The sequence below is a fragment of the Haemaphysalis longicornis genome, unplaced genomic scaffold (genome assembly GCF_048455015.1).
Source record: "Haemaphysalis longicornis isolate Haplotype H1 unplaced genomic scaffold, Haemaphysalis longicornis Haplotype H1 scaffold_3, whole genome shotgun sequence".
NCBI lineage: Eukaryota > Metazoa > Arthropoda > Arachnida > Ixodida > Ixodidae > Haemaphysalis > Haemaphysalis longicornis.
In genome coordinates, this window is record NW_027526335.1 from 174,907,953 (window position 1) to 174,920,189 (window position 12,237).

The 12,237-nt window shown below is 46.6% G+C and overlaps 1 protein-coding gene across 1 annotated transcript; it reads left to right on the forward strand.

Annotated features, from left to right (window-relative positions):
• Positions 1-5,954: 5,954 nt before the first annotated feature.
• On the forward strand, positions 5,955-11,381 carry LOC144173561 (uncharacterized). Its single transcript, XM_077701937.1, has 4 exons — positions 5,955-6,048; positions 7,084-7,128; positions 8,893-9,154; positions 10,394-11,381. The coding sequence occupies exons 2-4, from the start codon at positions 7,086-7,088 to the stop codon at positions 10,737-10,739; spliced, it is 651 nt and encodes a 216-aa protein (XP_077558063.1). The 5' UTR covers positions 5,955-6,048; positions 7,084-7,085; the 3' UTR covers positions 10,740-11,381.
• The last annotated feature ends 856 nt before the right edge of the window (positions 11,382-12,237 follow it).

A 12,237-nucleotide genomic window follows, 5' to 3' on the forward strand; every position in this document is an offset into this window, starting at 1 on the left:
TCCTTTCGTTGCAAAGGTCGTCAAAATACGATAGTATTTGTAGACATTTGCGAAGGAAATGCCCATTTTTGCTTTCCCGCTCACCTCTCATGCTGTTCCTCTACCGTCGTGCTCATATCAAGGTAAACACATCAAGGGTTTGCTCAAGGCGATTTGAATTTACCGTTTTTGATTGATTTGATTTGATTGTAATTTACCGTTTTCCACTGCTACGGGCCGGGTTCATCGATGCCGGCGCTGCAGTAAGGCGGTGGCGCGCGTGAATCTAGGCGGCCGACTTCAAGTTTTATAGAACCGCGTGGCCGTGCTCCACGCGCGTTCCAAGCAGAACGTGGAACCTAGCTAGTGGAACAACCGATTTGCGTGCCAAAATCTTTGAGGACATCATCATCATCATCATTCGTTGCCGTTGTCACGCGATTTTTTATATGCCGCCTGGAGGTGGCGCGGGCAACAGCAGGCGGCGGTTTTCTGCAGTAGATGTAAAATGTCATTTGCTATCGAAAAACCAAGCATCCATTAATTTTTTAATAAAGAAACACTGTAAATATTCTTTGGGTACTAATTTCCTGTCTTATATTTGCGTAATGTCGTGGTCTTGTTCAACAAAGTTGACAAGTGTGAACATATAAACCGGGCTAGACGTTTACCTTTGGCTGTGAGTATATAAGACTGTTGCGGAAAATCTACTTTGCGTTGGCCGGGAGGCTGAATAGAGTCACGACAGACAGACAGACTACAGACAGACCAATATTTCTGGGTTTAAGTAGCCCAAGAAAGACTATCGTCTTTAAAACAGCCTCGGCAGGTCCGTTGAAGATTCTTTAAAAGATTATTACTATTAGCGCTTAAGTTAGTACCCATAATACTATATTAATGCTATCAAACACATTATTATCAATAAATGAATCGCGTATGACACTCACGTACTACGGAACGGCTGAGCAATGGGCACTCCAGCGCAAATAAAACACATGAGACAAAAAGAAACAGCAGCAAAAGCGAATATTTGTTACTGTATGTAGCATAAAAAATGAAATATAACCCCTTAAACGTAAAAAATAGTTTGGGCAGTACAGTCATTATATGAGCGAGCGTTGGTTGGACGAAAATAAAGATTTCTCCAAATAAAAGACGTTATTTTTACAATGTTAGTTCAAACAAAGTTCAATACGGAGTGAAGGATTTGGCAATTATTGATTCAATCGGTCGCAGTGTACAGAATATTAACTGAGTACCTCCAGTAAATGTTCCTAAAAATCGAAGCCAAAATGTCGCGTTCAAATATGTTCGTAAAGTAACCGGAAAGGTGGCAGCCACCGACGGCAGGCCAAAGCGCTGGAACTAGGTTATGGACGTGTGAGGAAGATATGTGTGTAGTGAGTTATCTAAAAAAATTCCACAAAATAGGCGTACTTTTTGCAACACGTTGCCAGAAGGGGAGGACAGAAAGCGACAGAGAAACCGAGAACGACCGTACGCCTGCGCTGAGGGGTAACGTCAGTGGAGACAGCGGTTTCATTGGCTGCGGTGGTGCTGCGTTCGCACCGCTGCCAAACGTATAGGTTGTCTTTACTGGCGTGGCGCGCATGGCAACCATTTATGTCGCCTTAGCAACGGCGACGCGCAGGCTGAACCATGGCGGTGCCCGCATGAGGCCGCCCCACCGAGATAAAAAGCATTCCTTGTGGAGATACATGGGTTTAATTCCTTTCACTGCAAGCGATGTACCACAATTGTTCCCCTCCGCGACGAAATGCACGCTCAGCTCTCACGTGGTGCTGCAGCGCGTCTTCGGTTGCGGAGCCAGCGGGATCGCGCAGCGTTGTTTTCGCCACCCGGCGTTCTCTTTGAGAAACGCCAGCAGACACACGGACCCTGACGCCACAACCTCGACTCTAACTGCTGTTTTGCGGAGCTTCCTACAGCCTACCTGTTGCAAGACACGAGTGAAGTCAACGGCACAGATCAGCTGACGGCCAGCTGCCGTGTTTGGGTATCGGCCACAGACTCATCGATCGGAGAGCGTATTTTTTTCGGAGTTTGGTCGTCGCTTCGGAGCGGAGCGGTCGTGTTTCTTCGCACTCGTCCGCTTCGGAGGGACTTCGTTTCGGTGGCCCGTTGTCCACGGGAGCCGTTGCGCTCAATTTGGATGTCGCTAGGCTTTCGTCCTGCTGGTGTGGGCCGACGAGTGGCAGCTCCGGCTCCCCAGTACCCGTCTGTCGGCCGCACTCCATTCCAGCGAACTCAGAAGAGGTCGGAACCGACGTAAACTTCGCTCTTCGTCACGGCAAGCTCTCCTCTACGCTTCACTGTTCCCTTCGAGGCTTCTCGTCTCCCGGACGCTGCATGACGCAAGCCAAAACTGTTCGAGGTGTATTGTCTGCGACGGGATCGACCACAGTGAAACTACTCTTCTCCGCTCTTTCCTCGCCTTTCTAATCTTTACCTCTCTACTTTTTCCTCGCCTCTCTAATCTTACCCTTCCTCTATCCTATCCTAGCATAGCCCCAAATTTCACTGATGTTACTCGTATCTGTTGACGCCGCCAGCGAGAATCAGTTTTATATGCGGCAGTCGATGTACGCTGGTGCTTTTTGTAGCGTGAGCTACACTGGCCGAAGCTGAGCAGTTTCGCGTGGCTCCTGGAGAGCCATGCTGCGCATGCGCGAAGAGCAGTGACGTCACACGTCGCACAGAACGTTGCTCGCTGCCCGGCGTCTCTCACCTGCCCCACTCGCCCAGCGTCTTCGCCGACCTTCGTTCCGCACGTGGTGGCCCGGTCCACTTGATGATCATGGGAGGGGTGGCCGGGTGTCGAACCGATGGCTCGTGCGTCGCAGCAACGCCGGCGTGCGCCTGTAGAACCAGCTGAGCTCTGGGGCGATTGGTGACGCTGCGCCGGAGCCCCTTGATAAATATACACGTGTCACCTAATGCGTATACCGTGTGTGCGTGTCATTGAAGCAGCAGTAAGCACGATAATGAAGCTAATCCTAGACAACCGGAAGAGGTAAGAGTAACTAGCTGAACCTTAGCTCACGCTACGTATATGCTGGCAAAGCCGAGCTAACCCACTGCTATATTGTTTTTGTTTTTCCGCAAGATGCGGGCGCAAAGCGCATGTTATGGTGCGCATGCGCGGCGGTTTCAGTGCTTCCGGCGAACAAATCGCCCGCTAAACATTTCAGTGAGGAACATATAAAATAGTTAGGAAAGAGAAAGAGAAGAAAATAGCTATTTTATATGTTCCTCACTGAAATGTTTAGCTTCCTACTTTTTGCTCTACTCCAATTTTTAAAACGCCTCTCTTTCTCTTTCCTTCCTACTTTCTTCTCTACCTCTATCTTTAAAACGCCTTCCATATGCCGCGCGGCAAACACTCGTAATAAAAAAAATATATAAAATAGTTAGGGAGATGGCAAGTCGCCTCGTTCCCTTCTCCGCCCGGCGCGCCCCTAGCATGGCCTGTTGACGCGTCCTGTTACTGTTTGTGGGCGCTGTAAAATGAAGCGTGCTGCCAGCGAAGGGGTGAGTTGGCCGCCAAAAAGTGCAAAGGAAATGACGGTGACGACAAACCAATAGTGGCCGACAGAAGCGGGAGAAAGAGGTAACCAAATTCTCTGCTAAGCGAAGCACACATGAACACTGAGACCGTTGAAACGCAAAGCATGTTCGGCGCAGTGTGAAGGGGGCATGCTATAAATGTCGTGTGGCGTGCTTCTAAAGCAGGAGGGAGACATGCGTATCAGGTACAGCCTTAAGTTCGCTAGGGGGAGACGCGAGATGATAAGCATTATTAAAGAGGAAGTAACACGAAAATTTGCATCTTTTTTTTTTTTTTTGTTGCAATAAGTAGGTTATGACCTATTTATCACGTGTGGAAACCTTATTTGCTTCAGCGCACGACGTTCGTGTAATTAGAGACGTTCTTAATGCGGCCAGCTTCAGTTTTGGTTTCAGCGGGTGCCGCGAAAAGATGGGTTTTGTATAAACAACGCTGTCCACGTGACTGTCGGACAGATATCCCAGAGTAGAGCTGCCGTAGTACTGTCGCTTAAGCATCGGCGGCAGTTACTGCTAATGCATTTACATACTGACCCAGTCAGGCGCTTTATTAAACAGCGACCGCGAACGTGATGCAGGCGTTGCGAGTGCGGATTCCTGCCGCGGCTGGAGAACGACGCGCGATGGTCCAGGCAATGAGTGGAGAGCCGCGCGGTGGGAGCAGCCGGCCGGTCTGAATACAGGTCCGCCTACAGATTTTGGGCTTAACACTGCGACGGATATTCGGTTGCCGCTCCCGTAAGCGGTACAGTTAATAATTTTTAATGCAATTTGCCATCGCATCATTACCTCCTTTCTTGTATGTGCAGCTTTGTTTGAGCCTTCAGACCTATATGAAGGCTGCATTTTACTAGCGAAAAAGAGATGCGGCCGAAGAAGTACACAGGACACTCGCTAGACTACAACTGAAATGTTACTTAGCGTCCGTGAAACAGCGAAGGACAGCGGTTACAAGCTATCACTCGAGCTACCTTCGCCTGCCTTCGCCACTTCTCGGCCGCAGCCGTCGCCCGCACAGCGACCATGCTGGTGATATACGCGGCTGCCTCAGTGCGCTTGTCGTGTGCCCGGCGCGTGTTTGCGGCCAGCGTAATTAAAAGCAATAAATCAGAGTGCCAGGAATCGCTGTAGAAGTTATGTCGCGGTCAGCTGTCCGATGATCCGAAGAAATCCCGGCGCCTACAAGGCCAACGATGGGATCGTTTGTTGCTCGAGAGCAAAAGCACCGACCTCCGACCGAAGCGGCGAGCCATCTTGAAACACCGGCAGTGCGGAAGTGGCCAACACAAACTCGAGACCTGTTTGGATGTTATTTATTTACTTCACACCCAAGTAGATGTCGATGTCGCGAGGACCTCCGCTGCGTGCTCGGTTGCATTATGCACAGTTTAAAATTGATTTTAAATACGCTCTAATGTATGTGTGTTCGCCCAAATGTATCTTACAAGTTATCTCGCCTTAAAACTTTTGTGTCACGACTGTTTTAAAGATGCATCTATGACTCTTCCACTGTTTTTATAGACCACCATAAATTTGGCAAAACCCCAATTGGTTCAATGGGCTGTACGCCAACTCGGCTTCCTCAGAGCTGCGAGCAGATACTAACAGCTACTTCGGTACTGCGGAACAAGGGTCATTTCTGTTAATTAAGTTAGCACTGCATTACACTTGGTGGGATACCATAAAAAGCTTTCTCCTGAAAATTTTGTTAGAACGTGTGGTGATCAACATCATATCTTCGTGTAGTAAACAATGACAGATCACTTGAACTCACGTTCGATAACTTATGAACCAAACAATCGGCGTAAAATACTTTCCTGTAACCTAGCAGAGAATGTATCCCCAGAAATGTAGCAAGCGGCATTACCAAGACGAAAAAGCACCCTTTCGGTTTTTTTAAGGTTTGCAAAAACCACACCAACGTCTTTCAGCAAAAATTTGTTTCGGTTTGTTGGCTTCAACTCGCACTTTGTTACAAACTTTGCTTTCACTCATACAACACTAACTCCTGCTCAGTTGTACAAAGAAAAAACAAAATAATATGACGCTTGTCTTCAGCCTCTTTTACACGTTGGTAGCGACAGTGTGGGCAGCTGTGTCAATAATAACTTAAAAGTCTATTGAGTAGACAGGTGACACTTGATGGCCGACTGTGCTTGCATTTAGACATGGCCACTGGCAGCAATACACATTCCGGCCCTGATACCGGCGCTATCGACTTCCCGGATATCTGATTGACTTGATGGATAGCTGACAAGACAAACCCTTCTGGTCCTCAAAAAGTGACGATGGTGTGAAGGCCTTCATGCCAGAGTAACACACGGAGAATGACATCAAGGGCGAAAAACAGCCGTTCGAGCGTTTGTTTAACGCCCAGTTTGTGATAACAATGGCAATAAATAGAGCCCTACAGGCCGCCCCAAACTTGCATACTGAAGGTGCTCTGACGCTTCGAAAAACGAAGAGGGTTCATCTGCCTTTGTGAGTACTACTGTTTTGCATTCATCTGAGTAACGGCAGCGCGTGAGTTGTGGTTTGCTTGTTTTGGGGAAATTTCTTCGCAGTGGACCTGACGCTATCTACGTATGTTACTACATAACTCCATTTTTTTATAAAGAGGTTTTACTTGTTGTTGTGAAGTTAAACGCAAGAAATGTTTATGTCCTGTTAGGGAAAACATTACTTCCCGCTTCAAAACTCGAGAGTGAGCAAAGTGACACAAAGGGAGGGAACGTGATTGTTGTTATAAACCTGTAAATAGCAATCGTTCCGAAGCTGAGTATGTAGAAGTACGCAATGCTTTCCAACTTCCATGCAGATGAAATACCCTTATTTACCGATCTGCCCGTTGCGTAGCCGTTTTTGGAGGCCACGTTGCTTCACATCGCGTAGAGATGCAGTGAATGGATTCGAGCGTGTCACTTACTTGCTGATTTTCAGTCGCGAGAAATAAGTACCGAAAAGTTTATCTAAAATATGGCCGTATGAGAGGATAACCAAAGACGATTTCATCTCTGCGTGCTGCTGCGCACCAGTTTAAAAGGCAGTGCGATGCTTAGCATGAGAACAGGGCTTCAATTGACGCCCTTGCAGGGCAAAAGCAAAGATAACTCAGCAGACACAACTCTCCCCAACGTCGACATTTCCCTCGTGTATGGAATTCTTCCTCAGATTCCGTCAAAGACCTTCTTCAGCTTCTTGAAAGAAAGTTGAACTTCATTGCAGGTTACAGAGTATATAAGATTTGCGTGCTAAAGTTTTAAATCAAAGTGACGTATTTATAGTATATCTTTAATTTGCATGCTTTGCACTCTCACGATGGGCTTCACAAGGCGTCAGTCAAGGAAACATGTCGCAAGTTTTTTATATCTTCACTTACCCAGTACAAAATCAACATAAATTTTAAGCGGAAGTGAAAGCTAACAGGGGTATTTTACAAACAGAACAGAAATACCACTCCGAAGGACGGTATGAAGTAAGTGGGGAGTACATTTTTCATGCCTATATCTGTTGCAGAAATGGCAATTCTGAACACCATTTTCGGCGCCTTGTTTTTGGCAGGTGAGTGCATCTAACAAACATTTTTTGTTGTTCGGAGTCTAGGTATATTGGGTGCACAGGTAAGAGTTTCGACCAGGCCTCTGACTTTGTCTTTCAGTAAGTGAAACTTATCGATATATATTCGTGTATCCCCTGCAAAGTGTTCGACTTACACTGCTGAGGCATCAACTTTCCGCAAGTGAGCAGTTTCCTAACGCTCCTGAAAAAGACTGCACATTAAAAGAAGGTGTAACGTGCAAATTAACCTCACCTTGTCAAATTTTTTTAAATAAAATAGCTGGGATTGACGGTTCGTCTCTTTTACTCCCCTTTGATGATCGTGTCATTGTTTTTTTAATGACAACCCCTAGTCCCCCGCATCATATTTTCGATCACTGGTATACCGATGCTAACGATACAACATAAGCACTCCAGAGGTTGAAAATGTGTCTAGGACGTGCTCCAGACAAGCCTAGCCGTGTTGTTGCGAAAATATCAAATGCAAAACCCCATTTCACTCGTGTAGTGGCTTCGATCTACAAGTTGCTACACAATAACGAATAAAACAGGTGATGAAATGTTGCGTAATGTTTCACTAACAATGCGAGAATGTGAACCTTTTATTAGTCCTACCATGAAAGGGCTAGAGATTGCTGAAGTATTCGCATAGGACGTGATTTAAAAGCGTCGCGGCAGCATCCTTGGCAGATATAGGGGCGCTATTATGTCTTCGGCTTGGCACTAATTTCATAATAGGAGAACATTGGTAGTTCGGAAATCTCTGACATATTCTGAGTAATCTGAAATAATCAATCCGCATCCCAAATAAAGGAGTGGTATGAATACAATGAAGGACCCCTTCGCCCTTCGGTGCGCCAACGTAGATTGACGATTACGCGAACATTTCTTTGACACCATTCAACGCCGTAACTCAGAACGCCAGCCGGTCGAAACCACTTGGCAAATCTTGGGAAAAAACCAATTGTACTCGTGAAATTCGTTCAAACTTCAGCCTAAGTATATAAAGGGCTACTTCTGGTTAGCAACCGGGAACAGATGCGAGTTAACCGCCGCGGTGGCTCAGTGGCTAAGGCGTTGCACTGCTGAGCACGAGGTCGCGGGTTCGATTCCCGGCCGCGGCGGCCGCTTTTCTTATGGAGGCGAAAAGCAAAAACGGCCGTGTGTACGAGATTTCGGCGCTCGTTAAAGATCCCCAGGTGGTCAAAATCCGGAGCCCTCCACTACGACGCGCCTAATCGCCTGCGTTGCGTCGGCGCGTTAAAAAAAAAAAAAAAAAAAAAAAAACAGATGCGAGTTTGCACGAGATAGTTGTCCCTACAAGGAAATGTAGATCCTGCGTCAGTCTCACGCTTCTTTGTGTCATTCAAACTGACCCTGGCACGTTCCAAGTAAAGATGGAGGATTTGAGAGCACGAGTACGTTGTTTCAGCACTAAGGCAGCCAAGCGAAACTTTGTATACCTCGCTGGTTGTGTTCGATGTAACATTAAAACCCACTGCAAGAAATCCAACTTTACACGGGGTTCCACAAAATGATGATGATCATAAGCGATGGCACATCAACCGCTTCAACTGAAATACCCTTCCCGTGGCCGGAATCGAACTTTGGCCTCTCGCGTTATGAATCCGACGTCTGCCCGATGGCAGCATTCTGACACGGTAGATGCATTTTGGACTTTGGACTTTGACTTGGACTGAGGTTGCATGGGAGATAGCTTCGCGTATCAGCAATCTTTCTCTTAACAAAGGGGCTTTGATTTTACAGGCTTTGCGAGGTCACAGACTGTGCATCCGGCTCATGTCAACAACTACGTGGACGAGATATTAGAAGACCGGCTCCCCAAGGAAGTTCGCAGCCCGATCCATGTGCCCCCCTTCACTCGGGACGTGAGCCACGATTCCCACTACGGATCGGTGCTTTTCCAGTCCACCAACATCAGCAAGCACGAACGCATGAAACGATGGGTGAACTGCGATAGCTCTGTTGGCGAGTTCCCCGAGCGAGTCACTATTCTCTGCAATGTGACGTAAGTTCGTCTCTTCGGTTCTCTTTTATTTCCCATGCAAGTTTATGCATACTTTCACGTTTCACCGATAACAGGCTGGTGAAGATTTGTACTATGGTTTAGGAAAGTACAGCCGCAGTGAACTCGTGGCCTCCTTACTTACAGAACATCTTATCCACTCAGCCGCATAGGTGGATCATTGAAAGCTTCATACGTGCATTTGCAGGCATAAAAAAGAAACGACACGGGGAGCAGGCTTCACGTGTTCTTCGCGCTGACCGACCACCGCAAAGTTTCTTTTTCAATTTGGTATGTAACTGGTATACCTCAAATCCAGCAACGCAACTTCATTTAATGTTGCGTTCAATAATGATTTCAATGCAATAGCCCATGTTACTACTTTCGTACGCCGGCTGTGGAGGGGGAGGGGGATTGCGAGGCAGCATTGAGGCCTCCTTCCACCCTGAAATTTTTTATCTCTAGACTAGAGGCATGAACGAAATCGCGTGACTCTGTCGTTAGATAACAACCGATAATTATTTTTCTGCGGTAACAAACGTCACAACTTCCGCTACTTCGATGTCAGCGCTCACCACGCTTTTTAGTCGTATTACAACGCGCACCAAGAAAACCTAAATGAGAATAAAACAGCCTGAAAATTATACAAAGTACCCCCGGAGAACCCCCTTTATTACGTTTTCCTTAAATTGCCTGAGACTTTGTCTTTTATGATGGTTTTACCCAGTTCCTGTTTTCATGTTCTCAACCTTCCTACTTCACAGGTCTTTGAATAGGGCCATTCGAAATGAAATCCTGCGTATGCTATGGGGTTTCATTAAAAACGTTTGACGGTGTTTCAATTCGTTCGTTTTACCGAACCCATTTGCAAGCCCTTACGACGTGCATTACTGGTGTGGTCGCGGAATCATTTTTCATATATTTCGCTTTGAAACACGTCTTGTGGTAATCACAAGCTATTTCACTGCGGCCCCAACAAAACCAAAAATACAGGCAATAACGGAAGTATAGATGAAAAGTATTATTACTCGCGTATGGTAACTGATATGGTGGCCGGTATAATGAAAAGCACGGTGACTACCCCAGGTCAAAATGTAAAATGTGATTTAATAAAAAAAGTTTTGACTGTATTTCCCAAGACGATATTACAACTGCAAACTTTAATGCCGAAGTTAAAAAATATCGGGTAGTTCTTTATTTGAAAACCACGGGGCACAGAAAACACGCTGTTCTCTGATGCAGGTTCTCGGGTATCCTGGTGCACACCGACAGCCTGCTCTCTTACGATGGCAATGACACGGCTCCGGTGCGAGCGCGCATCTTCTACCCTTTGAGCACTCGGCTGGTCCTTCGATTCGCCCCCTGGGAAGATCCCACTGCGAACCTGACGCAGATCGGGGGCTTCGACAAGTTGACGTCACGCTTCTGGGGCTTGGACAAGAGTGACCCACGCAACCAGAAGCTCGCATGGGGCTACGAGAAAGTGGCCAAGGACCTCGTCCAGCGAGCCATTGCCCAAGAGGTCGCACCGGCACTGGGAAGAGCAGCGGCTGAGTTCCGCTTTCCCTGTTGCCCAGACAAGCCGTAAAAGCACGTGCACGTGCAATGCAGATGTGTTGTGCTTATATCCAAGGACATAGGGTATCCGGTCTTCGCTTCGGCTAGTAAGCAGTCTTTTCTTTGGCGCATATGTCTGGTTGTTCAAAAGGCTGTTCTTTTCTTGCTTCAGGCAGAATGCAAGCGATCAAAAATGTGAATGCAGCATAGGATTCCTCAGAATGGCACATTGATGACCACAATTTCCTAAACGTTGTACGGCAGGTCTATGATGGCATTCTAAACACGCGTAGCGAAACAAAGTAATCGCAATGCTTGCGTTTTTTCTTTGAGCTTCTCTGAGCATTTTGGTTCAATTTTCTTCAATTTATTAGTGTTTCTTAGCATACCTGCAATTTTCTTCTACTAGCTTCCTTATAATTTCGGCTTTTTTATTCTGCGTCTGTTTTTCCATATAGCTACCATATAGAGTAGCTATTGCTGTGGTTAAGTCGCTTGGTTTGCATTGTAAATGGGTAATAAATAAATTGTTTGATAATATTACCGTGGCTATGTACTTGCATATTCGAAATCTGTAGTTTTTATAGCTGCTTTATTTCACCAAATTGCCTTCTTCAGGTCCCACGCCATGTTTGAATTTGAAATATGTCAGTGAATAGAGCATTGTTTGGTTCCAAACAAGCACTTGGGCACTATAAAACACGAGATCTTTTGAATAAAATAAACTTGTATTTTGTCTGCATGGACCGTATAAGGATTAGTAGATGATAATGATCTTGTACCGCACTTAATATGTTCCAATGTTTTACCAAAACAGCATTGTCGTTTGAGCCCGGATGAATGAATCAATTAATTTATTTTTATCAAGGAAAGGAAAGAGAACACCGGGCGTAGTTTGTCTCTTCTGAGGGTGGACACCGGAACGCCTGCTGGTGGGAGGGCGGGTGTGGGGAATGGGGAACACAGTTGTACAGGAAAGGGAGGATAGAGAGAATGAGAGGATACATATATACATACACACAGGTCTAACAGGACATATATGTATAATATATACAAGCTAAACTATAAAACACGAAGGCAAAAAAAGAAACAAAAAACGGCTACCGCTGGCGGGAATCAAACCCGCGTCCTCGGGCACAGCAACGCAACGCCTTACCCCCTCATTTTGAAATTGAATTCGTCTTGAAACTTATAGTAGCGTAAGTGCAGATTACAAAGGGGCGACCAACGCGGTAGGATTTGAAGCGCCTTCTCTGACAACCGCAGCCGGTGCACGAACGAAGACGCGAGCGGCGGCGAAAGATGCGGCGAACTCGAAACTAAAGCGTGGCAAACTGTTCGCATGGCGACGCAGTGAAACCTCCCCCTCGCGAAGGGCACGATCAAATGCAGAGCATTTCCGAGGGCGCACGACGTTAAGTAGTTTGCGTTACGTTAATGTTGTTGCCCTTGTGGCAACTGCTAACGAGAGAGCGCTCGTCAGCAGTAAAATTGGCAGCCTCGGCGCACGCTGAGTCCGAGAGAGGGGA

What these genes read in the sequence shown, in the direction of transcription:
- LOC144173561 (XM_077701937.1), top strand. Translation starts at nt 7,086, where the DNA reads ATGGCAATTCTGAACACCATTTTCGGCGCCTTGTTTTTGGCAG. An exon ending in CGGCGCCTTGTTTTTGGCAG is followed by an intron (nt 7,129 to 8,892) that starts GTGAGTGCATCT and finishes TTGATTTTACAG; the next exon opens with GCTTTGCGAGGTCACAGACT. An exon ending in ACTATTCTCTGCAATGTGAC is followed by an intron (nt 9,155 to 10,393) that starts GTAAGTTCGTCT and finishes TCTCTGATGCAG; the next exon opens with GTTCTCGGGTATCCTGGTGC.